The 27,996-nt window shown below is 56.4% G+C and overlaps 1 protein-coding gene, 2 long non-coding RNA genes and 1 other non-coding gene across 4 annotated transcripts in view; 3 read left to right on the forward strand and 1 right to left on the reverse strand.

Annotated features, from left to right (window-relative positions):
• The first annotated feature begins 509 nt into the window (after nucleotides 1-509).
• Nucleotides 510-9,035, forward strand: LOC147647210 (uncharacterized). The gene is made up of 4 exons (XR_015281646.1): nucleotides 510-710; nucleotides 3,777-3,837; nucleotides 3,961-4,043; nucleotides 4,524-9,035. It is a non-coding gene; the product is annotated as an uncharacterized LOC147647210 (long non-coding RNA).
• Nucleotides 726-2,190, forward strand: LOC147647211 (uncharacterized). The gene is made up of 2 exons (XR_015281652.1): nucleotides 726-1,633; nucleotides 1,736-2,190. It is a non-coding gene; the product is annotated as an uncharacterized LOC147647211 (long non-coding RNA).
• On the reverse strand, nucleotides 2,005-2,195 carry LOC147647212 (U2 spliceosomal RNA). Its single transcript, XR_015281665.1, has one exon. It is a non-coding gene; the product is annotated as a U2 spliceosomal RNA (small nuclear RNA).
• An 11,902-nt stretch (nucleotides 9,036-20,937) lies between the features above and the next one.
• The window catches only part of LOC111944753 (uncharacterized), a 245,903-nt gene continuing 238,844 nt past the window's right edge, over nucleotides 20,938-27,996 (forward strand). The window contains 3 exon segments of the mRNA XM_086872437.1: nucleotides 20,938-20,991; nucleotides 26,916-27,750; nucleotides 27,753-27,828. Of these exon segments, the coding sequence (XP_086728563.1) occupies nucleotides 20,938-20,991; nucleotides 26,916-27,750; nucleotides 27,753-27,828 (965 nt within the window).

A 27,996-nucleotide genomic window follows, 5' to 3' on the forward strand; every position in this document is an offset into this window, starting at 1 on the left:
CCGGGCTACCGACACGAACCGGGAGGAGCCAGCGCTGCTCCGGCACCGGCTCCTGCCGAGGCCCCAGCGGGAAGGAGACCGCGGGCAGCCGCTCCCGCAGCGCCCTCACGCCAGGGCCAACACGGGCCGGCCACGGCACAAGCCACCCGCCACAGCCCCCCGCCGCCCCCTCCCGGGCCCGCAGCGAGCCCCGAGCCCCCGCAGAACCGAGCGCGGCTCCCACCTGCGATGGCTGGGGCCGCCTCCGAGCTCCGCCGCCGCCTCACCGGGCTCCGGCCGCTGCCGCCGCTGCCGGGCCCGCACAGACGCTCCGGCAATGGCGGCTCTCCTGCCCCACGGCCGCCCTGGGGGCGCCAGCGGGGCCGGGCTTGTCCCCTCTCTGCCCAATCAGCGCGCGCCAGAACCAAGAGTGACGGCAGCAGCAGCCAATCGCAGCCAGCGGCGGGCTCTGCACACGGCACAGCCCCGCCCCACGCTCTCAGGGCCCCCCGGGCTGTGTGAGGGGAAGGGCGGGGATGAGGAACAGGCTTGGAACGGGCCCGGCCTGAGCCGCCATTGAGCTCCGAACACAAAGTTCTCCGCAGCTCCCGGCCCGCCTTTCCCTGCCCTCGGTGTTCGGTGGCTCCGGTTCAGCAGGAAGCCCGGGAGCCTCACTTCTCCCAGCGCTAATTAGGTGCCTCAGTGCATCGCTCGGATTTTCACCTAAAAAGGTAAACTGCCCCAAACCCCTGTGGATGAGTGGGGGAGGAGAGAGATTTCTGGCAGAAAACTCCAAAAACTCCGAGCAGGATCATGAGAAGTAAAGGAAGACCCTTAAAACCAGCTTCCCCCACCCCTCCCTCCTCCCAGCTGCGCCTCCTCCCCCGGCAGTGCAGGGACACAGGGAATGGGGCCATGGTCACTCCATCCCCCGGGGCTTTTCCCGCTGCTCAGGGACAGGAGTCGTTCCCCTGCTGCACCCTGGGCTCTCTCCCACCGGAGACTTCTCCAGGAACTTCTCCAAGCTGAGTCCATCCCATGGGGAACAGCCCCTCACAGTGCTGCAGCGTGGGTCACTCTGCCACGGGTCCTTCCAGGACAGGCGGCTCCAGCGAGGGCCCCTCTGTCCACAGGTGTCCCCCGGGGCCACAGCCTCATCTCAGGCATTGCCCTGCTCCGGCATGGGCTTCTTCAGGGGCTACGGGTGGATCTCTGCATCCTCGTGGCCCTCTGCATCTGATACCTCCATCTTTGGATCCATCCAGGGATTGGATCTGCTGAACACAGAGGAAACTTCCAGAACCTTCTCTCAGAACCCAGCCCTGTAGAAAGCCCAGCTATCAAAAGCAGGCTGTGCAAACCTAATACAGCCCAAACAGTAGGGACACAGATAGCCAGCAGCTCAGGTGCACCCCAAAATGGGTATCCAGATGTGCAGGGGCTCAGGTGTGCCCAGAAATGCGGCCCCAGGTGTAGGAGTAAAAACGGGTTTGCGGTGAGATACTTCTCCAAGCCAGGCTGCGCTTGGGATAAGCACTTTATTATTTAGGTAGAGGGTGGAAGAGATCCATTTACGCTGACAGCCACAGCATAAACGTGCTCAAAGAGGGAGAGAGAAAGCGGAAAGGGGAGGCTGAGAGCATGAGGGCAGAAGGTAATTAAAGGGGTAGAGAGAGGGGCAAGAGGGGGTAAGAGAGCCTAAGAGGTTAAGAAGTAAAGAGAAGTTAAGTAAGAGAGCAAAGTTCTTGTTTGGCAGGAGAATGCAGGAGCGAGGCTGAGTGCCGATGGCAGGGCTGTGAGCGCGATAGAGCCGCGATAGAACGGCACTCGATGGCCACGGGCGATCGCTCGGAGCCCTTTGTGAGCGCGGCGGGGCCGGTGGGGGCAGCGCTGGCGGTAGCGGGGATATCGCGATAGAGAAGGGTCCGGGGCTGAGCCGCAGCGCGGGGATGTCGCGATTGAAACCGGGCGGTCTCGACTCGAAAGAAAAGCTCAGTCTATCTTTAACCCATTAGGTGACCCCGAGCGGGGTGCACCGCTCCCGGAGGCTCTGCAATACCGGGACGATGCGCGGAGTGGAGGAAGCAAGCTCCGGGTCCAACTCCCGAACCCAAAAACCTGTTTAATATGAAGTCCTCTCATCGAGGACGTATCAGATATTAAACTGATAAGAACAGATACTACACTTGATCTTAGCCAAAAGGCCGAGAAGCGATGCGGGACTTCTTACCCCGCACCGATCCCACCCGGATCTGCCTTTGAGCACCTCACGGCCACCCCCGCGCCGCCCCCGCAGCTGCTCCGGGCAGTTCCCGGCCTCTTTCCGCGCTTCCTCCCGCATTTCCCTCTCGCGTCCCGCCCGGTCCGGCCCCACTGAACCCCGAAACCTCCCAGAAAACATTCTCCCAGCGTGCCTTTCGCGCACTTTGTCTCGATAAATCTGCATAACCCCGCCCCTCACCCCGGCAGCGCGGGAAGTTTCAAACGGGACAGCGGAAGCCTGGGAGAATTGGGGAAAATTCGGAATTTTGGGAGTCTTGGCTACCCCTGGTGAGACCAGCGAGGATGAGGAGGCGGCGGGTCCTGCCGGGGGTCGCTCTGGGAGGTGTTACCTCGGCACACCTGCGCGGGTGTCTCCTGGAGGAGAGGAGGGGCTGGGTGGGAGCTGGGGGAGCACCTGGAGACACCCGGAGGCACCTGGAGGTACCTGGAGGCTCCCGGAGGTACCTGGAGGCTCCTGGAGGCTCACGGAGGTACCTGGAGGCTCCCGGAGGCACCTGGAGGTACCTGGAGGCTCCCGGAGGTACCCGGAGGCTCCCGGAGGCACCTGAAGGTACCTGGAGGCACACGGAGGCTCACGGAGGTACCCGGAGGCACACGGAGGTACCTGGAGGCTCCTGGGCACGCGGCGCTGCTGAAGGAGGCGCTGAGGGAGCAAAGCCTTGTGCTGAAGCAGCAGCGGAGTGGGTGCGATCCTTTTCTACCCAATTTCATGTTCCCGGTACCCTCAGTTCCATCCCGGTTCTTCCCAAGTGCCTCCCCGATATATCCTCGTGACGCCGGCAAAAAGAGCGGGCAGTGAGAGGAGAAAGAGTTTGAACACAGGCAGAAACCTTCCTTCCATAAGTGCCTGTTTAAATGGAGGAGGAACCCCCTTCACGGGCGATTCTCAGAGCTTCAATCGCGCCTTTTTCATTACTTCTCCGATTAACGGGAAAACACCATTTCCCTTCATTTTCGCTTCAGAGAACAGAAAGGCGCGGGGCCGGGAGGGCTGATAGAGGCACCGGCCTTGGCAGGGACCCCGCCGGGGATCGCGGAGCTCCCGAGCCGTGCCCGCCGCCCTCACCGGGGCCGCCATCGCTCCCTGAGGGAGGCGCCGCCATGAGGGGAGGGCGGGGCCGGTATCGGTGACCACGCCCATTATGGGCGGGGCAGGCGCCGCCCCCGGCAGCGGCGCGGGGATGGCGGCGGAGGAGCCTCAGCAGCCGCAGCCGGAGCCGCTCGGCTGGACGGTACCGGCGGAGCCCCCTCACACATCCCCATCCCGCCACCCGCGGGATGCGGTCCCCCGGTTCTCCCACGCGCCGCGGCCTCGCTCCTCGCGGGAGGGCCTCGATCATCCCGGCAGCGCCTGGACCGACCCCAGTTCCCCGGACCCACCGCCGGAATCCCCCAAAACCGCCCCGATCCCTCCGCGCCTTCCCCGCTCTCTCCCCTCAGGACTCTCTCGGGGGGACCCCGGTGGGCCGGGGAGCCGCTTGGGACGCCGCCGGTGACCCCCGGTGTCCCCCCAGACGTGAACTGCCTGGCCTACGACGAGTGACCATGGCGCAGCAGGACTGGATCCAGCAGGAGGTGGGGAAACCCCCGCCCCAAATCCTTCCCTGGAGCCCCTCCGGCCGCGCCCCGCGGGGGTCCCGGAGCTCCCCGAGGCCGTGACCCCCCCCCGTGGTTTGCCCCCTGCACCCCAAATCGCAGTGCAGAACCCGCTGGTCTCGGAGCGCCTGGAGCTCTACAGGGAGTACGCCGAGGATGACCACGTGTACCAGGAGAAGATCAAGGTGCGGCACTGGGGGGCACCGGAACATACTGGGGGGACACTGGGATAGCAGTAGGGGACTGGGAACTGCTCTGGGACACTGGAATGGGGCTGGGCGAGGCACTGGGAGATACTGGGAAGCACTGGGACATACTGGGAACAGCACTGGGGTCAGATTCGGAGCTGCTCTGGGACACTGGGATGGGCCTGGGAGGAGCTGGGACACACACTGTGGAACTGGTGGTGGCACTGGGACATACTGGGAACAGCACCAGGGTGGGACTGGGAGCTGCTTTGGAACCTGGGACGGGGATGGACACAGCCCAGGGATACTGGGAGGTGCTGGGAACAGCACCAGTATAGGACTGGGAGGCACTGGGACACCAGGCCAGGGCTGGTTGTAGCTGGGCTGTCCTGGGTCTGTCTTGGGGCTGTACTGGGGTTGTCCTGGGGCTGTCCCCGTGCCCCCCCCCGGTGTCCCCACGGACCCTGCCACCCCCAGGATCCACTGCAGAAATATTCCTACATCTGCAAGAGGCGGCTGGACAGGAACTGCTTCTACTGCACCTGAAGGTACTGCTGGGGGACAGGCAAGAGCTGCAGCGGTGCAGACCCCCAGGGACCCCGAAGAAACAGCCCCAGGGACCCCGAAGAAACACCCCCAGAGACCTCCCAAAAACAGCCCCGGAGACCCCCAAAATACTCCCAGAGACCCCCAAAAATACTCCCAGAGACCTCCAGAAACACCCCAGGGACCCCAAAAATACCCCCAGGGACCCAAAAACACTCTGAGAGCCCCAAAACTCCCAGAGAGCGCCCAAAACACCCAGAGACTCCCTAAAGTCCCTAGAGACACCCCTCCCCCCCAAACTACCCGGAGACCTCCCCCAAAAGCCCCAGCCTCCAAAACACCTTGAGAACCCCCCCCCCCAAGCCCCCCTGAGCCCCCCCCCAATCCGCCCAGAAATTGCTCCCGAGCCCCCCTGGGCTGTTCCCACCATCCTCTGGTTCCCTCCTGGTGCCTTCAAGCCCCCTCCCCAGAGCCCTTGGGGAGCCCCCCGATGCCCCCCCAAATTAAAGGAGGTGTCAGCACGGAGCAAGGAGGAGCTGGTGGCCCAGGGCTTCACCGAGTTCACCACTGGGGACTTCCACAACACAATGGGGCTCGGGAAGCGGCTTTGGCACGTTTAGAGGGCTCTAGGGGAGTCTGCAGGGGTCAGGAACCCCCCAAACCCCTCAGAGACACTTCAAGCACCCTCCCAGTTGCCCCAACCCACCCAGGATCCCTGTAACCTCCTCCCAATCCTTTCCCAGCCTCCTCAGGATCCACCAAAAATCCCTCCTCTTCCTCTCAGGATCCCACAGCCCCCTCCCAGTTCCCCCCCACTGCCCCAGGACCCCCAAACCCTCTCCCAGTCCCTTCCCAGTCCCACCAGGACTCACCAAGACCCCTCCCAGACTCTTCCAAGCACAAAGAACCTCATCCGAGCCCTTGCTTTTCCAGCCCGTCCTGACTCACTCAGATCCCTCACAGTTATATCCAGCACCCCCAAAATCCCTCCAGGCTTCCACCAGGATCCCCGGAACCCTATCCCACCCTCAACATCCTTCAAACCCCTTCTCAGCCATCCTAGGCACCTGACTCCCTCTCCCAGTTTAAACCAGTCGCTCTCAAACTCCCTCCCAGTTACTCTCAGCACTCCCCAATCCCTCTCCAAGCCCCCCCAGTGCCTCCCCCGCTGCCCCCGGCGCTGTGGGGGCCGGGCCGTGCCCCAGTGCCGGCTCAGGGGGTGCTCCAGGCTGCCGTGCTCCACCTGGCAGCTGGAGCTGAGCCCGCATTGCCGGGGGCGGTTTCCAGCAGCACCAGGAGCTGCTGGCTGCAGTCCCCGCTGGGGAGCACGGCAGTGGCCAGCACGTGCCCCGAGAGCTGCTGCTGGCCCTGGGAGCAGCTCAGCTGGATGTGGGCAGGGGAGAAATCCATCCGGGAGCAGAGCAGGCGGCCGGGGCCGGGCTGGGAGTTAAAGGGCACCAGGGAGATGGAAACGCTGGGGGCACTGGGAGAGAGCGGAGACACACTGGGATCAGCTGGGGGGGCACTGGGAGAGAGAGGAGAGGAGTGGTTTGGCATTGAGAGGGACTGGGAATGCACTGGGAGAGAGTGGGAATGGACTGGGAGGGACTGGGAATGGACTGGCTGGGACTGGGGTGGCGCTGAAAGAGATGGGAGTGGATGCGGGGGCACTGGATAAGAGGGTGGAGGTCTGGGACTGAAGTGAGAATGAACTGGGAGTAGACTGGAAGTGGAATGGGAATGGGCTAAGAAGGAGTGTGAGGGACTCTGGAGCCTCTGGGCGGGACTGTGGTGGCACTGGGAGGGGCTGTGGTGGCACTGGGAGGGACTGTGGTGGCACTGGGAGGGACTGTGGTGGCACTGGGATGGGCTGTGGTGGCACTGGGCGGGACTGTGGTGGCACTGGGCGGGACTGTGGTGGCACTGGGCGGGACTGTGGTGGCACTGGGAGGGACTGTGGTGGCACTGGGTGGGGCTGTGGTGGCACTGGGAGGGGCTGGGAATGAAGCGCGCGGCACTGGGTGGCCGAGTCCAGCGCGGGCACTCGGCTCTGTGGATCTGCCTGGCAACTGATGAGTCATCCATGAGCCGCGCTCTGATTGGCTGATGCGTGTCAAATCCACGCAGGGGTCGAGATGGACAGGCGGGGGCACTGGGAGTGACTGGGAGAGACTGGGACGACAGGGAGAGCCACGGGAGCCCCTGGGAGGGACAAGAGGCCCCGGGCATGGGCACAAGGAAGGCTGAGGGCTCTGGGGTGATTCCCAGGGAGGTTTAAGGGACAGGGCTGGGCCCCTCTCTGTGCCCCGTGAGCAGCGGCCCGGCCAGAAAAGTTCAGGAGCAGAAGGAGCTATTTCTCAAGATTGATTTTAATTCTCATTCTCCTGTTCTGATTTGCTCAGTCCTAAGTTCACTTCATTTTCCCATGTTGGGCTGTTGTGCCTGTGATGGTGATCTCTGAGTGACCTCTCCCTGCCCTTGTCACAGTCCATGAGGACTTGGATTTGTTTCAGTTTAGTGGAATTCATGGTGATTTTGGGGGAGCTGGAGCAAAGCAGCTGGAAAGCACAGTGGGCTTGACAGGGACTGAACCAGGGCAGGAGTTGGGACTACCTCGAGTGAGCTCTCACAATGTGAACCTTCGTGGGGTCTTTGTAAGGGAATTTTGTTGAATTTTTACATTCATTATTTAAAAGCAGAGTCACAAGTGGAGCTCCACTTTCAGCTTGAAATGAGGGAATGAAACGTGAGTGATGGGACTTCCACAACCTCAGGCTGTTCCTTGATATTTGACACTAGCTTTGGCAGTGTGAAGCCATTCAGCAGCAAGTTCTGTCCCACCCACTGGTTTCTGGCTCAGAGCTAGGCCACACAGTGTCACAGCACGCTTCTGGATTCCTTGAGGCCCAGTAGTGTCACCATGGCCCCTTGGCTGCATGAGGCCATTGTGTGGTGCAGAGTGCCACAGTGTTCTCCTTGGTTGTGCAGAGTCACCATGGAGCCCTGGTCACGCCAGATCCTGCAGTGTCACAATGGGCCCTTGGTTCCATGAGACCCCGGTGTCACAAAGGCCCCTTGGTTCCATTTGGCCCCACAGCACCACAATGGACCCCTGGTTCTATGGGGCTGCACAAGGTCACTGTGGTCCTCTCAGTTCCGTGAGGCCCAACGGTGTCACAAGGGCCCCTTGCTTCCCCAGAGTGTCCCAATCATCACGGAATGGCAAAATCCAATTGGTTGGAAAAGCCCTTTGAGATCATAAAGCACAAGCAATACCCTCATACCACCCTGTCACCCAGACCATGCCACTAAGTGCCACTGGAGAGGGAGAGTGACTCTGCCACCTCCCCCTGGCCAGCCCATTCCAATTCCCAATCAGCCTTTCTGGGAAGAACTCCTTCCTATTGTCCAGCCTAAACCTGCCCTGGTGCAGCTCAAGGCTGTGTCTCCTTGTCCTGCCCTCCAGCAGATCCCCACTCGCAGCCAGCTTGGTGTCATCTGCAATTTGTGAGTGCTGGACTCGACCCCCTCAGCCAGACCCTCAGTGAAGATGTTAACCAGGCCTGGGCCCAGCACAGATCCCTGGGGACACCACCAGGGACTGGACACCAGCTGGATGCAGCACCATCCCCACCACTCTCTGGGCCCGGCCTCCAGCCAGTTCTGCAGCCAGCAAAGAGTGCTCCTGTCCAAGCCGTGGGCTGCAGCTTTTCCAGGGAATGCTGCGGCTCTCCGTGTCCAAGGCCTTGCTCAAGTCCAGCTCGACACATCCAGAGCCTTTCCCGCACCCACCAGGCGGGTCAGTTGGTTATAAAAGGAGATCAGGTTGGTCAGGCAGGACCTGCCCCTCCTAAAGCCACGCTGGCTGGGTCTGAGCCCTGGGCCATCCTGGAGGTGCCGTGTGATGGCACTCAAGGGGATCTGTTCCAAAACCTCACCAGGCACCGAGCTCAGGCTGACAGGCCTGCAGTTCCCCAGAGCCTCCTGCCAGCCCTTCTTGGGGATGGGCTCACACTGGCACCTCCAGTCCTCTGGGACCTCCCCAGTGAGCCAGGACTGATGAGGAGAAATGATGGAGAGCAGCTTGGGGAGCTCATCCACCAGCTCCCTCATCCCCCTAGCATGGATCCCATCCCATCCCATCCACCTGTGAGCATCTGAGTGGCTCAGCAGGTCTCTGACTGCTTCCTCCTGGATTACAGGGGGCTGCTCTGCTCCCTGTCCCCATCTACCAGCTCAGGAGAACACTTGTCCTGAGGAAATCCTGTCTTAATGTTGAAAATTGAGGCAAAGAAGGAGTTAAGTACCTCAGCCTTTTCCTCATCTTTGGTAACCATATCCCCCCCAATAAGGAATGGAGGTTGTCCATGGCCTTCCTCTTGCCATTCATGTATTTATAAAAACATATTTATTATCCTTCATAGAAGCAGCCATGTTAAGCTCTAATTGAGCTTTCACCTCTCTGCTTTTCTTTCTGCATGACCTAATGACACCCTTAAAGGCTAAATTCTGCTGGAGCTCAGCCAGCCCTGGAGCTGGGAGCCTTCCCTGGGGAGCCTGTTCAGTGCCCCAGCAGCCTCGCGGGAAAAACCTTTTCCTCACATCCAGCCTAAACCTGCCCGCCTCAGCTCCAGCCGCTCCCTCCACTCCTGGCCCTGGGCACCAGAGGGAAGAGGTTCCCGCAGCCCCCAGCCAGGGACCCGCTCCCAAGGCTGCTGCCATGGCAACCAGGCCTGGCACCAGCTGGGATGCTCGGTTTCCACAGGCTGGGCTTCAGGAATGGCATTCCTCAATTTCCTGCTCCTCCTGAAACCGCGCTGCTGCTCACTTCCCTCCCACCTGCCATGGAAAGCACAAAAGGCAAAGATCCCAGGCTGGGATAAGAACAATTTATTGAGAACAGCAACGAGATAAGGCACAAACAGGAACAGAAACAATTTTGGTAGCAGAAAGGATAAGACAAACCATTCACAGGGAAAACTAAAACACCACCAACTGACTCTTCCTGGCCACGTATTTCCTCCTGCCAAGAAAGGACACCCTTCTCTGGTGAGAGAGAGAGAGTCCTTTTCCGGCCCCTGGCAATGACCTGAGATGGGATTGAATATAATGACAGGGCCATGATGAGACTCTTGCATTCCTTGATCCCACATCATGACATTGCCATGGGCAGGAAGAGGTACAGGTGTCTTCCCAGCATGGATCACAGGGAACATGGATCACCAGGTCACTTCCAAAGTTGGTCCTCCAAGCAGGGATGAGGCTGGAGCTGTGGAGAAAGCTCTTTCTGCACCTCGGGGCAATCACAGGGTTTCCCTTACTGGTGCCTCCACTGGTGTTTGGTCAAGTGAGAGCTCTCCCTGAAGCTCTTCCCACACTGGGGACACTCGTAGGGCCTCTCCCCGGTGTGGATGCGTCGGTGCCTGATGAGGTGGGAGTTTCGCTTGAAGCCCTCCCCACAGTCAGGGCAGCGGAAGGGCCTCTCATCCGTGTGAATCCGCTGGTGCCTGAGGAGATTGGAGCTGGTCTGAAACCTCTTCCCACACTCGGGACACTCGTAGGGCCTCTCCCCAGTGTGGATGCGCTGGTGGCTGACGAGGGTTTTCCTCTGGCTGAAGCTCTTCCCACGCTCCAAGCACTTGTAGCGCTTCTCCCCATCCTGAAGCTGCTCATGGACCACCAGCTCAGAGCCCTGGCTGGATCTCCGGCCGCCTTCCCGGCACAGGGTGGGTCTTTCCTCCTCAGAGCACCCTGGGATGGGTTTGGAGCCCCTCCTCCTGCGGGACCTCTGGGGATTTTACTCCCCGTTGGATTCCTCCACTGTGGAGCTGCTCAAAACGGCCTCTTCCACGAGGTTCTGCTGTGGGGATTTGTCCTCCCTGGTCTCCATCCTCAGCTCCTTGTCTGGGGGAGGAAGGACAAGGAGAGGATGGGATTTGTCTCCGTGCCAGAGGGAAGGGGAAGGAGATCCCCCCAGTGCGTCCCCGGCAGGACGGCATCGGCAGCGGGGTTGTCCTGCAGCTGGGGGCCAGGCTGGGCTGGGAGATGGAGCAGGAGAGAGGGGGAAAGGGGCACTGACTTCCTCCTCACCTGCCTGGGTGTCCTGGGGCATCTTCCTCTTCCTCGCAGCCTTCTTCTGCATGCAGCTAAATTTTGGGAATGGGAAATCCTGGTTTGGGGAAAACAGGGGATGAGCACATTGAGTTTGAAGGTCCCTCTACCCAAGTCCATCTCCAGAAGTCACCCGGCATCTGGAGTCCATAAAAACCTCTCAAACACCAAGATTCAGCCCTGAAAATATCTCCCAGGAGTTCCCCATCTCTGGTCTCTCCCCTTTGATGTTCAGGGATTCCTCCCTGTCCCAGCTGCTGGGGGTCACTCTTGCACTGGGGGTCCCCTGTCTGCTCTGTCTATACCTGCCCACCCCAGGCTGCTGGGAGTGCCAGGAATCCAAAAAGTTCCCCCGGTTACCAGCTCCCCACTTAGGGATTCTGGGACCCCCCAATTTACCCCCAAGAGGTATTTTCTGCTCAGGTTTGGAGTTCTTCATTCTCCAAACATCCCCTCAAAAAGCCCAAACCAGGGACTCCTCAGGATATCTGGGCTGAGCTCCCACTCCCCTGTCACCTGTGGGATGGGGGGATGATGATCCCATCCATGGGGGGGGCTGTGAATTCAGGGAGTGCTGGACCTCGTGGCCCCTTCTCCTTTCCCTGATTCTCCTTTGTCTCTCCTCTTCCTCTTGCTCCCCCTCTTCCTCCCTCCTCCATCTCTTCCCTAACCTCACCTCCCGCTCAATCCCCCACGCTATTTGAGCCACTCAGAACACAGCTCCGCGCCCAAACCTCCTGCCGTGCCCCCCGCCCTAAAGAGCCCGATTAGAGCTCCCCAGGTTCCCCCGAAGTGCTCCCGAGCCGTGTACATTCGCCCCGAGCACCTGCAGCCACGGCTCGGATGCAAAAGTGTTCTCCAAGCGCTTCCCCACACCGCCGAACGCGCCTTCCGATCCACTTCCGGGACTACAGCTCCCATCATGCTCCGCGGCGCCCATAGAGCGCTATTCCGGGCGGGACTTCATCTCCCGTCATGCCCCGCGCCTCACCGGAACCCATTGGAGCTGAGCCTACAACTCCCGTGATGCTCCGCGGCCTCATTAAACCGTATTATACCGGCGCCTACAACTCCCATCATCCCCCGCGGCCCAGAGATTCCCCGTTACAGCCCCCCAAGTGCCCCCCTGGACCCCCAGGTGCTCCCCCAGACCCCGAATTGTCCCACAGAATCCCCAAGTGCCCCTCCAAGTGCGCACCCGACTCCCCCAAGTGTCCTCCAGATCCCCAAATTCTCTCTAAATTCCCTTCCCAGACCTGAAACTGCCCCAAATGTTCCCCAGAAAAGTCTCCATGGACTCCAACGTGGCCCCTTTTACCCTGTCTGAGAATAATTTCAAAATTACGACCAAAGGACTAAAAATAGGTGTAATTAGCATAAAGAGTGAGAAATAGTTGTCAGCTGATTAATGAAGGAAATTGTGGTACTTAGAGCCAGAGAACAATAATGTTTTTTGTTCCTGAAAATGTATCAATTCTTTTATATAAATGCAAAAACATGGCTATAAGAATTGAGAATAATATTATTATAAAAATTAAATTTTTATTTTTATAAATTAATTAGATTTTAATGATAAACAAAAATTGATAAATGTTCTCAATGCTTTGGGATGTCAGTCCCAGCTGGGCGATGTCAGACATGCTGAGGCTCGGGGTGAGGAGCAGGTTGTCCAAACAGGGGCAGCCCACAAGGGGCTCATTCTTCTCCCTGACCAGACCTCCTCAGGAGACATTCAGCATCAGGATTGTAAAGAGTAAATCGTGACCTCCTGATCAGTACACAAAGATGTTTTACAGTTTGAACAGTAGAATGTTGTCACTGTAAGGGGCCTTCTTTGTTAATATAGCTCATGTTGTGTCATGTTTGGTAAATACCAATGTTGTTGTAACAGCCTTGTTAATGCCACCTGGCCTTGTCTATTGCCTCTGCTGCTCCCGGCACCCCCCATGGCACCGATGACAGCACCCAGTGTGTAGATGAGCCCAACTCCCATGGGGGGTAGCACCCAGTGGGATTAACATCCAAAGACCCCTAGAATCAGTGAGCCAGGGCACAAACTGGACTCCAAACTACACTGAGGAGCAAGGGAGAACATTGAGCAGCTGACTGACGTTCCAGCCATGTCACCATAACAAAATAACATTTGCTCTCCACCACTACTCAAGATTTACAGTAAACCAGAGTCCTTCTAGAGACTCTCCTGAAGGCAGAATCCCCAGCTCTGCCCTGTGGCAAAGCTGAACATCTCCTCTGGGTCATCCATTGGGAGCAGCAGTGGTCGAGCTCCCCCACCCAAAGCTGCCCTCAATAAAGGCATTAAAAAGGAGCTGCTCTCCTTGCCTGTTCTTTTCAGAAGGACTGACCCTGTGGCAGAGTGACCCACGCTGCAGCACTGTGAGGGGGCTGTTCCCCATGGGATGGACTCAGCTTGGAGAAGTTCCTGGAGAAGTCTCCGGTGGGAGAGAGCCCAGGGTGCAGCAGGGGAACGACTCCTGTCCCTGAGCAGCGGGAAAAGCCCCGGGGGATGGAGTGACCATGGCCCCATTCCCTGTGTCCCTGCACTGCCGGGGGAGGAGGCACAGCTGGGAGGAGGGAGGGGTGGGGGGAAGCTGGTTTTAAGGGTCTTCCTTTACTTCTCATGATCCTGCTCGGAGTTTTTGGAGTTTTCTGCCAGAAATCTCTCTCCTCCCCCACTCATCCACAGGGGTTTGGGGCAGTTTTCCCTTTTAGGGGGAAATACGAGCGATGCACTGAGGCACCTAATTAGAGGTGGGAGAAGTGAGGCTCCAGGGCTTCCCGCTGAGCCGGAGCCACCGAACACCCAGGGCAGGGAAAGACGGGCCGGGAGCTGCGGAGAACTTTGTTTGTGTTGGGAGCTCAATGGCGGCTCGGGCCGGGCCCGTTCCAGGCCTGTTCCTCATCTCCGCCCCTCCCCTCACACAACCCGGGGGGCCCTGAGAGCGCGGGGCGGGGCTGTGCCGTGTGCAGAGCCCGCCGCTGGCTGCGATTGGCTGCTGCTGCCGTCACTCGTGGCTCTGGCGCGCGCTGATTGGGCAGAGCGGGGACAAGCCCGGCCCCGCTGGCGCCCCCAGGGCGGCCGTGGGGCAGGAGAGCCGCCATTGCCGGAGCATCTGTGCGGGCCCGGCAGCGGCGGCAGCGGCCGGAGCCCGGTGAGGCGGCGGCGGAGCTCGGAGGCGGCCCCAGCCATCGCAGGTGGGAGCCGCGCTCGGTTCTGCGGGGGCTCGGGGCTCGCTGCGGGCCCGGGAGGGGGCGGCGGGGGGCTGTGGCGGGTGGCTTGTGCCGTGGCCGGCCCGTGTTGGCCCTAGCGTGAGGGCGCTGCGGGAGCGGCTGCCCGCGGTCTCCTTCCCGCTGGGGCCTCGGCAGGAGCCGGTGCCGGAGCAGCGCTGGCTCGTCCCGCTTCGTGTCGGTAGCCCGGAGGTGGCTGCGCTGTGCCCGGGGCTGGGCGGGAAAATTCCCGGCGCCAGAGGTTTGTGTGGCCAAAGGAGCCCGAGGAGCGGTGTGAGAGTGACTTTATTGCTGCCCAAAGGGAGAGGCCGTGGGGCATTTGCCGTGCGCTCTCTCCAGCTGCTGGAGGACGCGGCCTCGTTTTTGTCCTGATTTTCCCGGCCGCGTGTCCCTGTCCCTTTCCCCACTGGCGGAGGTGCTTGGAAGGTTCAGACTTCCCCATCTGCCTCCTGCATGTCCCGGTTAATATGTACCCACCACTTTTGTATAACATCCGATATTGATGGCTCTGTTAAGTCTTTGTTCTTCTGGAAGTTCAGGAATTTAGCGGGACTTTGTCAGAGCAGCGGTCCTTGCCAATTGGTAACATTTTCTGAAACTGAGGCTTTTCCCCATTGCTTCCTTATGTGCAAGTCCCTGGCCCTGTCTGCAAGCAGATTCACTCATTGACTCTGTTTTTTCTTCCTGGGTGTTCTTTGATTTTGGGATTGCTCTCAGTGCCCTCATTCGCTGTCCTTTTGTAGCCGTTTGTGGCTCAGGAGGCCTGGCTGCCCCCTGCATCCCCTTGCTCAGCTGCTGAATGAGCTGAACTCAGCAAGGTGCAGTGTATGGTGAAAAGATGAGAGTTGCTGTAGAACATGAGAGGAGAAACTGCATTAGTTTAACCCATGGTCTGCCAGGGAACCACAAAAATGTTGCCCATGCCCATCCTTTCCACGTTTGGACCGGTACATGAGCTCTTTTCTTACATCCTTGTTATCTGTTTCTCCACTTTTCCTTTGTGATCTATTTGCCAGCAGCAGTTTGAGTCATTTAACTTTCCACAAACTCTGCCTCCTTTTCCTGCTAAAAGATAATGTGACTCCATCCCATGGTGAAATGTGTTCCTCATCTGGGTGGATTGGTTGGGAAGAAAATCAGGAACTGGAGCTGTCTGGTTGGGGATTATTTTGAGGACATCATGTAATCTAATTATACCATGGAAATGATAAATTAGTTCTCTGGCTCCTGATATGAATTTGTTAGGGTTCCCATGGCCTGGTCCATGGTGTTGCAGGATTTGTTCTGGTGGCCATTCATCTTTTCCCCATTTTTGGGTGCTCCCTCCAGCCAGGGTTGCATCAATTTTTGGCTTTTCTCTAATTAATTCAGCACATACTTGGATTCCCAACGAATTTCCCTTAACTTGGAGCAAAAAAACCCCAGTGCTCTAATTCACCCTAGATAACATAGAAATTGAGAGCACAAGTTAAGGTGGGGACTGGGATGACTTCCCCCCATTTTTTATAGTGAAGTTTTCACAACACTCTCAATTAGCTGTTTTCCTTTTTAGCTTAACCAATTTCTGCTGCAGTCAGATATCCTCACCATGGGCTCTGCCTTCAGCTGTGCAAATTCCATCTGTGCCAGCAGGCAGAGCTTGGGGTGAGGGGCAGAGGAATTCAGCCCAATTCCTCCCCCAGGCAGGAACACCCTGGTACATTGTCCAGGCTTTGCCCCAGGGGTGTTAATTTGCATTTCTAAAGCTCCTCTGCTGGCTGCCTGGAATGAAGCTTCTCTTCCAGGGCAGCCATGGGATGACTCACATGGAGAGCCCCCTCTCCCATCTGCTTTTTTTTTTTTTTTTTTTTTTTTTAACAATTTTTTATTAACTCTTTACATTTTAAAGGTCCACCTTTCAAACTCTTCTAGTTTTCAAAATGCAGCTTAAAGGTGAACATGGAAAAACCCATACCATAATGTTGCCATCCCTAAGAGCCACGCACAAACATAAAAACAAAAATTAGAAAGAAATCAAGTATTTTCGTTTTCTTCTCTTCAGACTAAAAACTGATTCTCACACCCCTGGCCCAAGCAGAACTGACAACAGAAAAGTAGAATTATTACGAAAAATTCTTCTAATGGTGTAATCCTTTCACTGAAACTGTGAAAAGCAAAAACTCTCCAACAATGTCTTTAGAGAAATAAGGCATGACTTGATTCTGACCAGAATCATTTCAACCACACATAGTCTGCATGTGCAGAGAAAATCATTCCATGACATGGGAGTTTTACTAGATCTTTCCTAAACTTTATACAGTCTGAACCCATAGAAATCCATTGGTTTAGTGTTCATTGTTTCCAAGTTGTGGAGCCCTTAGTGTTTGGTTTCCTGTTGCACCCGGATTTCTGTGTCTCTGATGTGAATTAGGTCTGCACTCCTGGATTTCCTGCTCAGCCTTTTCCAGACCAGGTGTCTCCAGCTATGCCAGGGCAGTGTCTGGGGTAGATGTTGGTTGATGTTTGCTGTGGGGCCTTGATGTTTTGTTGATGGTCATTGTCTTTGTGGGAATCTTTTGGGCTCTTCCCAGTCTGTTGAGATGTTAAGTTCATCTCTGCTGAGAGGTGGAACATCCCTTAAAAGAAAAACCCTTTAAAATTCCTTTCCCCAAGGCAAATGCAAACCAAGCCTGACTGGAGAAATCAAATAAAAAATAATTTTACACTTGGTATATTTTCATATACTCTAATCCCAGGCAGCCCAGAGTGTGAGTGTAATTGAGAGCCAGAGTGGAATTCTCCCGGTGCCTTCCCCAGCAGCTGTGGCGAGGGCAGGCACAGAAAGCCCTGAAGCTCCAGCAGTGCCAGCCAGGATTGTCCCGCAGGGGCTGGAGATGCCAAAGGAGGGTGCCCAGGCCGAGGATTTCAGCAGAGGATCTGTGGGCAGGCCCAGGGGCTTCCCCCGCTGGGGAGCCCTGGCTGCTGCTGCCTTGCCTTCAGTGCAGGCTCAGGGGCGGCTCCCATCCTCCTGCTGCAGCCGGGAAATCCAAATCTGCGGGGCTGCAGAGCCCTTGAGCCGAGGCTGAGGGGTCCCCCCGTGTTCAGCTGTGCTGGGGCTGTTTCTGTGCTCAGGGACACTTGGAATGGGCCGTGCCACTTGGCCACCAGAGCTGCTTCTTTCCACTGCTTCGGCAGGACCCGATGTCCTGCTTGGGTGTGTCACAGTAGAGATGGACAATGACACCTGTTTCTTCTTCCACCATAGCCAAAGCTTTATTGCACACAGCTTATATTTACATGGTTATCAGAAGGCTCCGTGCTTAATTCCAGTTGGTTGGGAACTCAGTTCACTGGTTAGTAATGGTGAGTGTACACGTCAATCCAAACTTTTCTCTCTAACAATGTTTTCATACTTTTTCTACTGATTCCCATGGGACAGATCCCTTGTTACTTCAGGTGCACTTGTTTTTCTCCCCAAGAATAGTTTGTTATGTTAACAAACTTTTCATTCTCAAAATGTTTTTGCCTGGGAACTTATCAGGCCAGCTGCTAGCTACATTAAGCCCAAGTAACAAGTCCTAAACCACAATTTTACAAGTCCTTTCTTTTGTAAGGTTTTACCTTTATGTGACAGGGTGTTATGGACAGCAAAGTCCAAAGGTGGGTGTGTCTCAAATCTCTCCCAGCCCGGGTCTGGATCTCTCTCAATTCAATGCAGGCATGGGTTTCTCCCCAGCCCCCTCTCCAGGCTGTTCAAACAGGAGGCTGGGTTAAACCCTTCCCCTGTCCTCAATTCTAAATCCTCCTGTGCCACTGAACAAGTTTCATACTGCAGTCACCGAGCTCTGCTCATCCATTTAGGGGCTCTGTTGGGGTACGTGGGAGAAGGTGAGGAGGGGTCCCCGGGGGTCGTGTCCCCCCCGGGGAGCGCCTGTGACTCCCCCATGTCCCCCCCATGCCGGGCTCACCCCCTTTTGTCTCTGCCAGAGCTCCTGACCCAGCTCCTGCTGTGCCCTGGGAGGGGCTTTGGGGAGCCCCCCTGGGACCCCCTTGGATCCCCATTCCTGGGCCCTGGGACCCCCCCGCATCTCCTTCCCCAGCTCCGGGACCCCCTGCACCCCCTTCTCCTGCACCAACAGCGCCCTGCACCCCCTTTCCCGGGGATCCTCCCCTGCCAGCCCCTGGATCCCCCGGTTCCGTCAGCCCGGGGACCCCCGGAGCCCCATTCCCGGCCATCCCGGGGCACCGCACCCCCAGGCCTCCCTTTCCAGGGAAAGCCGAGCTGGGCACGGGGCTCTCCAGCCGCTCTGGCATTTCTGATCACCCAAAGGAGAGGGAGAGAGGAGCAGAGAGAGAAGGAGATTGGGAATCGGGGCTCGGGCTCCCAGCGGCCGCTCCTGCTCCGCCGGGGCTGGGGAGCCGCAGCCGCAGGAAAAATGGGATCCGCGGATGCCGGGGCTTCCCCCGCTTTGGGCCGAAGCCGGCGGGTTCCAGGCAGAGTTTGAGCGCAGGGCCCGGGAGTTCAGGCCAGTTTGTCCCGGGGGTCCCGCAGTGCGCGGCCGAGGAGGGTCCCGGGGGATCCCGGGAGGGGATCCAGGGGAATTCCCTGGAATTGCCCCGTCCCCTCCCCCCGCGCTCCCTCGGGCACTTTCGCTTCCGCCTTGGCCGCCCTGCGCCGCCGGGATCTGCCCGGCGACCGGTGACGTCACTGCAGCCTCGGGCTGCCACTGGCGGGCAGCAAAGAGCGGCGCCAATGGCGGGGCCGGAGGCGGCTCTGGGGGCGGGGCCGGGGCTGTGGGCGGGGCCGCAGCGGAGCAGCGCGATGGCTCCAGCGCTGGGGCCGGGGGCGCTCCCGGTGGGCGGCGAGAGGTGAGGGGGACCCCCGGCACCGGGACTCTTTGATCGCCCATTCCGGAGCGCCGAGGGGCCCCTAAACCCCCACTCCTGGGCACCGCCATCCCACCGAACCCCCATTCCCGGCCGTGGGTCCCACCCTGCACCCCCTTATCCGGCACCAGGAACGCCTGCACCCCTTTCCCGGCCATCCCGCCTCTCGCAGCCCCCAGAGCCCCCTTCTCCTTGACCCATTTACCCCCCGGACCCCTATTCCTGCCTCTCCCAGCAGCCAGCCCCTCCTTTCCTCAGCACTCAGGACACCCGGGACCCCTATTCCCAGCCATCCCGGCTTTCCCTGCCCTGTCCTGGCAATGGGGACAGCGGGGACCCTTGGAGCTCCCTTTCCTGTGTACAGGAACGCCCTGAACTCCAGCCATGCCACATCTAGCCAGCCCTAGCCTCCCCTCTTGTCACTCCTGGCATCCCCAAATGCCCTTCCCGGCTCTCCCCGTTCCCCCTTTCCTTCAGCCGTGGCCCCCCCGATCCCAAATCTCCAAATGTCCCCCCAGTTCTCCTCTCCCTGCGTTCCCTGCACGCGGCGCTGTTGGAGCCCGGCCCGGGCTTCCCACAGTCCATGTCCATGGGGTCCCCGGCTGGGATCCCCTTCCAGCGCCGCCGCAGCGAGCGGGGCCGGGCGGAGCCGAGCCGGGATCTTGGGATAGCCAGGGCTGGCATATTGGGATAGCCAGGGCTGGGATATTGGGATAGCCACAGTTGGGATATTGGGATAGCCAGGGCTGGGATATTGGGATAGCCAGGGCTGGGATATTGGGATAGCCAGGGCTGGGATATTGGGATAGCCAAGGCTGGGATATTGGGATAGCCAGGGCCGGCACAAGGAGCAGCACCGGCACGGGGCCAGCGGGGAGCTGCAGATGCTGCAGCAGCGGCACAGCCAGAGCGGGGCTGAGCGGGGGGAGCCGGAGCTGGGGGATCTGTGGGGCTGCGATGGCAACTGTGGCACCACCACGGGGATCCCTGAGATCCAGGCTGAGGGATGAACAAATTCCCTGGCTCACAGCTGCAGGGAATGTCTCTGGAAATATGTCAGATATGGGCGGGAGGCGCTGGAGTGCAAAGGTGGGGTGGGCAGAATTCCCATGGGAATATGGGAATTGAGAATGTGGGATTTGGGAGGGCAAATCCATGGCTGGGAAATCCATGGAAATTCCATGGATGGATCTCAGACATCCCATTCCCAGGGGATGTCCAAGGATGGATCCCACTGCTGTCCCATTCCCGTGTGAACTCTGTAGATGTATCTCACTGCGATGCCATTCCCATAGAATTCCATGGGCAGATCTCCCCATCCCACTGCCATGGGAGCTCCAATCCAGTTCCCCTCCAAACCCATCCTGCGGGTCACCCTGTTTTTTGCCATCCCCAGCCCCCACAAGACTCCTGGGGGCCCCCCCATGACCTACCCAGCCCCCCCCAGACTCGTCCTGGGTTCCCCCTCATCCCCCCCACAACGGGAATTCCTGGAAGTCCCCCCGTGTCCCCTCCCCCAGGACTTTGGGGGTCCCACCCGACCTGTCCGTGCACCCCCAGATTTCTTCCACAGCCCCCCTGTGATGGTGGAGGGTGGAGGCCGAGTGCTGGTGCCCCGCTGCCTGCAGCAGATCCAGCGGTGAGGGCAGTTCGGGGGGTCCCTCAGCATTTGGGGTCCCTGGGATTTGGGGTGACCCCCCGGGCCCCCCAGGATCTCCCTGAACACGCTGACGCTGCCTGTGCGCAGTGAGAAGGTTCAAACCTGGCACGGGGTCCCCAGCACTGCCACCCGCATTGCCCAGGTACCCCCAAACCTGCCGAGAACCCCCAAACCCCCCAGGACACCCCAGCCTCCCCTGATCCCAAACACAGCCCTGGATGCTCCAAAAACTCCCCAAAACCGCAAAACCCCATACAGACATTGAGAAGGTTCATACCTGTCATGGGGTCCCCATCTCCATCACCAGCAGGTTCCCCAGAAGAGCCTTGGGACCCCCAATTCCACCCCCGAGATCGCCCAAATTCCCCCATCGGGACCCCTGTAAACCCCCTTGAGAACTCCCAAAAAACCACCATGGCCCTAAAAACACCCAGAACTTCTGAAAACCCCCAGGAACCCCTCATGAAGGTTTATACCGAGCACGGGATCCCCATCGCCTTCATCGGCATCACCCAGGTACCCCCAACCCCTCCCGGGACCCCCAACCCCTCCCGGGCTCCACTGCCGGAACCAACGGGAGCGGTGTTGCCCTTTCAAGAGGAGTTACAGTGGGACCCGACAACACCGGGGGCCCTTAAAGCGGCCATGGGAGAGAGAACCCCCAAAATCCACCCTGGGGGACAAAACATCCCCTACAGGGGCTTGGGGTGGGGACACCCCTAAAAATGTCACTTAAAGCCGTCATGATCCCCCCTCAAAAGGGGCTTGTGGGGCTGCGGCCGCACAAACACCCTAAAATGGGGAGAAAAACACACCCCTGTAGTGGTGGGATCCCCCCCAAAAAACCTGAAAAAGAGAAAAACTCCTCTTGAGAGGGGCCTGAAGACCCTGGAAGGCCCTGGAAGAGGGACAAGATCCCCTCCTGTGCTGGGGCCTCCCCGAGCCGGGAACTCTTCCGTTCCTGCACTCGGGGGAGCCCCGAACGACGGCGGCTCCTGGGCTGAGCCCCCCTCAGCCGGGGCTGCGGGGGGAACTGGGGGGGCTGGGACGGGGCTTGGGGCTCCTGGGGTGAACTGGGGGACCCTCAGTGCTCCCACCTCCCCCTGTTCCCCTGTCCCGCCCCGTTCCCATTGTTCCCCCAAAGCTCCGCTGCCCCCAGCTCGGTTTGGGGGGGACCCAGCCCTTTCCCATCGTGTCCCGGCCCGGCCCCGCTCACCCGAGGGCTCCGAACCACGCACAGGGACAGAGGAGGGACAGAGGAGGAGGAAGAGGAGGAGCAGGAGGAGGAAGAGCTGGAGCAGGCAGAGGAGGCTCCACCTGCGCTCCCCGCTCTCTGCATCTGCAGCTCCTTCGGGACCATCGCCCCCCATCCCGCAGGTGCCCGGGGAGGGGGAGCTCGCCCCAAATCCCCCGGGGCTCCCTGGCTTTGGGGTTTTTGGGGGGGATGTTTGGGGATGGCAGGGCTCCAGAGCCGAGCCGCAGATGCCCCTCGGGGGCACCCCGGGGGTCCCCGGGAGGTGTTTTTGGGGGGTCCCGGTGGCGGTGGCGGCAGAGCCCCGGCAAAGGGGCCGGGGGGATGCGGGTCCGGCATGGCCGGGAAAGGGGTTCGGGGCTCCCGGTGCCGGCAGTGGCTGCTCCCAGCATTGCCCAGTTGCTCCCCCGTGTGGCTCCAGTTTCCTCTGCACCCCACGATAATCCAAATCACTCCCGGTCATTCCCTATTAGAGTACAATTTGTCTCCATTTTATCACATTTTTCCACATTTTTATCCAATTTTTCCCCATTTTTATCCCATTTCTTTCCCATTTTTGCTCTATTTTTTCTAATTTTTATCCCATTTTCATATAATTTTCCCCTATTTTAATCCTATTTCTTATTTTTCCCCAATTTTTTCCCCATTTTTTTTCTTTTCCTCTCAATTTCCCCCTTTTTTATCTCATTTGTCCTCATTTTTTCCCTTTTTTTTTTCCTATTTTTCCTCCATTTTTACTCAAATCGTCCCCCATGTTTTCCTATTTTTCCCATTTTTTCAATTTTTAATCTATTATTTCCCCATTTTATGCTATTTTTGCTCCATTTTCTCCCAGTTTTTTCCCCATTTTTACTCCGATTTTCCCCGATTTCTTCCAATTTTCCCCCATTTCTGCCTCATCTTTACCTTTTTTTTCCTATTTTTGTCCCAGTTTTCCCCATTTCCCCCCTCTCCCATTTTTATCCTGGTTTTATCTTACTTCTCCACAATTTTATCCCAATCTTCTTCCATTTCTTTCTCCCATTTTTCCCAATTTTTCCTCCATTTCCGTCCAATTATCCCAAAATTTTCCCTATTTTTATCCAGTTTTTTCCCATTTTTTCCCCGCATTTTCCTCCATTTTTCCTGACATTTTTCTCACTTTTCCCCTATATTTTTGTAGTTTTCCCTAACTTTTCCCCATTCTTCCTCAATTTCTATCTTATTTTTCCCCATTTCCCCCTATCTTCCCCATTTAATTATCCCAAAAATTGAAATTTGGGGGAAAAAAAATAGAAATTTTGGTGGGAAAAAAGGGTGCTTTGGTGGTAAAATTTCATGAATTTAAATCACAGCTTTCCCATGATTTTTCCATGATTTCCAGCCAGAAGGAGGTGTGGGATTCATCCCAATGTTCTGGAAGCTGGAAGAGGACCAAGCCATCAGTCTTCCAAAAAACCTTGAGCAGCTCATCTGCAATTCCACCTTTCCCCAGTCCCTGGATTCTCAGGTCTGGAAATTCTTCTACGATCTCCCAGGTAGGCAATTCCTAAAATTCCATGGAAAAATGGGATAGGGGGATTTAATCCTGTTTTTTTCCTGATTTTTCCCATTTTTTTCCCATTTTTTATCCCCATTTTATCCTGATTCTTCCAGATTATTTTCCTCTTTCTTTTCCTCATTTTGTCCCAGATTTTTCCAGTTTTTTTCCCAATATTTTTTCCAATTTTTTCACTCTTTTTTTCCCCCATTTTTTTCTGTTTTTTCCTAGTTTTTTCCTAATTTTCCCTTGCTTTTTTTCTGATTTTTTCCCTCCTTTTTCTCCCAAATTTTCCCATTTTTTTCCAGTTTTTTATCAAATTTTCCTGATTTTCCCCTGATTTTTCTCTCTTCTTTTCCCAAATTTTTTTATCTTTTCCCCAACTTTTTCTCAAATTTTTCCCTGATTTTTCTGTTTTTTCCCATTTTTTCCCTGATTTTTCCCAATTTTTTCCCTGATTTTCCCCCAATTTTTTCCATTTTTTTCTGATTTTTTTCAGGTTTTATTCCCTTTTTCTTTTCCTGATTTTTCTCTCATTTTTCACATTTTTTTTTCCTGATTTTTCCCTCTGATCTGTCCCAATATTTCCCCATTTTTTCCAAATTTTTCCTAAATTATGCTTGTTCATTTCCTAAATATTTCCTGGCTTTTTCCCAATTTTTTTAACATTTTCCCAGGTTTTGTCCCCCAGGTTTTTTTCCTCATTTTTCCCTTGATTTTTTTTTCTCTGATTTTTCCCAGTTTTTTCCACCATTTCTTTTCCTGATTTCCCCCCATTTTTCCCTGTATTTCCTAATTTTTTTACTGATTTTTCCCGATTTTTTCCCAGGTTTCTTTTTTCTCTCTTTTCTTGATTTTACCCATTTTTTCCCAATTCTTTTCCAGTTTTTTTCCCGATTTATCCTTTTTCCTTTCCCAATTTTTTCTGGCTTTCCCCATTTTCTTCCTGAAATTTTTCATTATTTTTTTCTGATTTTTTACAGATTTTTTAATCCTTTTCCTGTTTTTTTTCCCTGATATTCCCCTGATCTTTCTTTTTTTTCACATTTTTTTTCTGATTTTTTTGCAAGCTTTCTCAAACATTTTTGTTTTTTCCTTGATTTTTCAATTTTTTTTCCGAATTTTTTCTTGATTTCGCCTGATTTTTCCCAGGGTCTTTTTGGCTTTCTTTTCCTGATATTTCCCTGATTTTTCCCATTTTTTCACTTCTTTTTTTTTCCATGCCTTTCCTATTTTTTCCTGATTTTTCTATCTTCCTTTCCCATTTTTTTTCTAGCTTTTTCCCAATTTCTTCTCAAATTTCCCTGAGTTTTCCCTGTTTTTTTCCGAAATTTTTCCCATTATTTTTCTACTATTTTTAGATTTTATGCCTCTTTATTTTCCTGGTTTTTCCAAGTTCTTTCCCAGTTTTTCTCCTGATTTTCTCAGGTTTTTTTCCAATTCTTCCTGATTTTTCCTTCTTTTCCTATTTTGTCCTGATTTTTTTCCCCATTTTTCCTGATTTTTTTCAAGATTTTTTCCACTTTCTTTTCCTGATTTTTTCCCCAATTTTTCCCATTTATTCCTTGACTTTTCTCTTTTTTTCCCAAATTTTTCCTGATTTTCCCTTTTTTTTTTTTTTATTTCATCCTGGTTTTTTCTATTTTTTTCCCCTGATTTTTCCCTTCTATTTTCCTTTTATTGATCCTGCTTTTTTTCCCATTTTTTCCCCAATTTTCCAGTTTCCTTCACACTCCCAGTATCATCCCAGTCACTCCCAGTCTGATCCCAGTCACTCCCAGTCTAATCCCAGTCACTCCCAGTATGAGGCCAGTGGCCCCCAGTTGCTCCCTGGCAGTGCCAGTGTGACCCCAGTAGCCTCCAGTGTGATCCCTGGGACTCCCTGTCTCTCCCAGTATATCCCAGTCAGCCCCAGCACGCTCCCAGTCATTCCCAGCTCCTCCCAGTTGCTCTCAGCATGATTCCAGTTGTTCCCAGCCACTCCCAGTCAATCCCAGTATGATTCCAGTCACCCTCAGTGGGATCCCAGTCTCAGCCAGCATGGACCCAGCTGCTCCCACTGTGATCCCAGTATGATCCCAGTTGAGTGTGATCCCAGAATAGTTGCAATTCTTCCCAGTTGCTACCAGTATGATCCCAGTTGTCCCTGGAATAGTCCCAGTCCATCTCAGCATGGTCCCACTCACTCCCAGTTGCCCCCAGTGTGGTTCCAGCTGTTCCCAGTTGCTCCCAGCCACTCCCAGTCACTCTGAGTGCAGTCCCAGTTGCTGCCAGTATGGTCCCAGTCTTGCCCAGCATGGCCCAGCTGCTTCCACTGTGATCCCAGTTAGATCCCAGTTGCCCTCAGCGTGGTTCCAGTTGCTCCCTGTTTTTCCCAGTGTGATCCCAGTTGCACCCAGTAGCCCCAAGTATAGTCCCATCCCCTCCCAGCATGGTCCCAGTCATGCCCAGTTGCTTTCAGTTGTCCCCAGCATGGTTCCCGTTGTTCCCAGTGTGTTCCCAGTATATCCCAGTTGCTCTCAGCATGTCCATAGCCATTCCCAGACACTCCCAGTAACCCCAGTCAGGTGCTTGTTATCCCAGTATTATCTCAGTCACACCCAGTATATCCCAGTCCAGCATTCCCCAAATTCACAGTCCCCCACCCATGGGATCATCACCCCCCCCATCCCAGCAATAACCAGGGAGGGGGAGCTCGGCCCAGATATCCTGGGGGGTCCCTGGGTTGGGTTTTTGGGGAGAATGTTCGGCGAATGAAGAACTCCAAAGCTGAGCAGAAAATGCCCCTTGGGGGGTCCTGGTGGCAGCTGCTGGCAGAGGCAGCCTGGAGGAGCAGAGCCCTGTGTCCCCCAGGACCCCCAGAGAAGGGGAGCGCCGCAATTCACAAGACCCTCAACAGCCTGGAGAGGGGTCAGGGGGGTCTCCATGGACCACCTGCACCCCCAAGAAGAGAATAAGGGGAGAAGGGACCCTGGGACCCCAAAAACCTCCAACATCCCTAAATGTTGAGACAGAAATGAGAGGAACTTTTTGGATTCCTGGCACTCTCAGAAGCAAGGGGAGGGCAGGGACCGAGTAGATGGGGGACCCACAGTACAAGCGTGACCCCCAGCAGCTGGAACAGGGGGGAACCCATGAACAGCAAAGGGGAGAGACCAGAGATGGGGAGCTCCTGGGAGGCGTTTTCAGGGCTGAAACTTGGTGTTTAGGAGGTTTATATGGGCACAAGGTGCCCTGTGACTTCTAGAGAGGGCCTTGGGCAGGAGGAACCCCCTATTCCAATGTGCTCATGAATTGTATTTTTCCCCAAACCAGGATTTCCCATTCCCAAACCTTGGCTGGATGGAGGAGGAGGCTGTGAGGAAGAGGAAGACGTCCCAGGACACCCAGGCAGGTGAGGAGGAAGTCAGTGCCCCTTTCCCCCTCTCTCCTGCTCCATCTCCCAGCCCAGCCTGGCCCCCGGCTGCAGGACAACCCCGCTGCCGACGCCGTCCTGCCGGGGACGCACTGGGGGGATCTCCTTCCCCTTCCCTCTGGCACGGAGGCAAATCCCATCCTCTCCTTGTCCTTCCTCCCCCAGACAAGGAGCTGAGGATGGAGACCAGGGAGGACAAATCCCCACAGCAGAACCTCATGGAAGAGACCGTTTTGAGCAGCTCCAAGGCACAGGAATCCAACGGGGAGGAAAATCCCCAGAGATCCCACAGGAGGAGGGGCTCCAAACCCATCCCAGGGTGCTCTGAGGTGGAAAGACCCACCCTGTGCCGGGAAGGCGGCCGGAGATCCAGCTGGGGCTCTGAGCTGGTGGTCCATGAGCAGCCTCAGGATGGGGAGAAGCCCTACAAGTGCTTGGAGTGTGGGAAGAGCTTCAGCCAGAGCAACAGCCTGATCTGCCACCAGATGATCCACACTGGGGGATGGGCCTATGAGTGTGGGGAATGTGGGAAGGGCTTCAGCTTCAGCTCTCAACTCATCATCCACCAGCGCATCCACACTGGGGAGAGGCCCTACGAGTGTCCCGAGTGTGGGAAGAGGTTTCAGAGGAGCTCCACTCTCCTCGTGCACCAGCGGATTCACACGGATGAGAGGCCCTTCCGCTGCCCTGACTGTGGGGAGGGCTTCAAGCGAAACTCCCACCTCATCAGGCACCGGCGCATCCACACTGGGGAGAAGCCCTACGAGTGTCCCCAGTGTGGGAAGAGCTTCAGCCACAGCTCTAACTTGACCACCCACCAGAGGACCCACACTGGGGAACGTCCCTATGAGTGTGGGGAATGTGGGAAGGGTTTCAGCCAGAGGTCCCAACTGACCATCCACCAGCGCATCCACACCGGGGAGAGGCCCTATGAGTGTCCTGAATGCAGGAAGAGGTTTCAGAGCAGCTCCCATCTCCTCCAGCACCAGTGGATTCACACGGATGAGAGGCCCTTCCGCTGCCCTGACTGCAGGAAGGGGTTCAAGTACAACTCCACCCTTGTCAGGCACCGGCGTATCCACGCTGGAGATGGCCCTACAAGTGTCCCCAGTGTGGGAAGAGCTTCACCCAGATCTCTCACTTGACCCAACAGCAACAGAGGCACCGGTAAGGGAAGCCTCTGCCTCGAAGGTTGGGCCCTGCGAGCCCAGGAAGAAACTCCATCCTGGGCCCCTCGTGGGGTGGCAGCCCAGGGATTTCTGATTGGGTTTGGGCCCCTGGGGTTTTTCCCTTGCTGTGTTCCCAGTGGTCCCTGACCTTGAACTCCACCCTGGT

The sequence above is a fragment of the Cyanistes caeruleus genome, unplaced genomic scaffold (assembly GCF_971803275.1).
Source record: "Cyanistes caeruleus unplaced genomic scaffold, bCyaCae1.hap1.1 HAP1_SCAFFOLD_65, whole genome shotgun sequence".
Lineage (NCBI taxonomy): Eukaryota > Metazoa > Chordata > Aves > Passeriformes > Paridae > Cyanistes > Cyanistes caeruleus.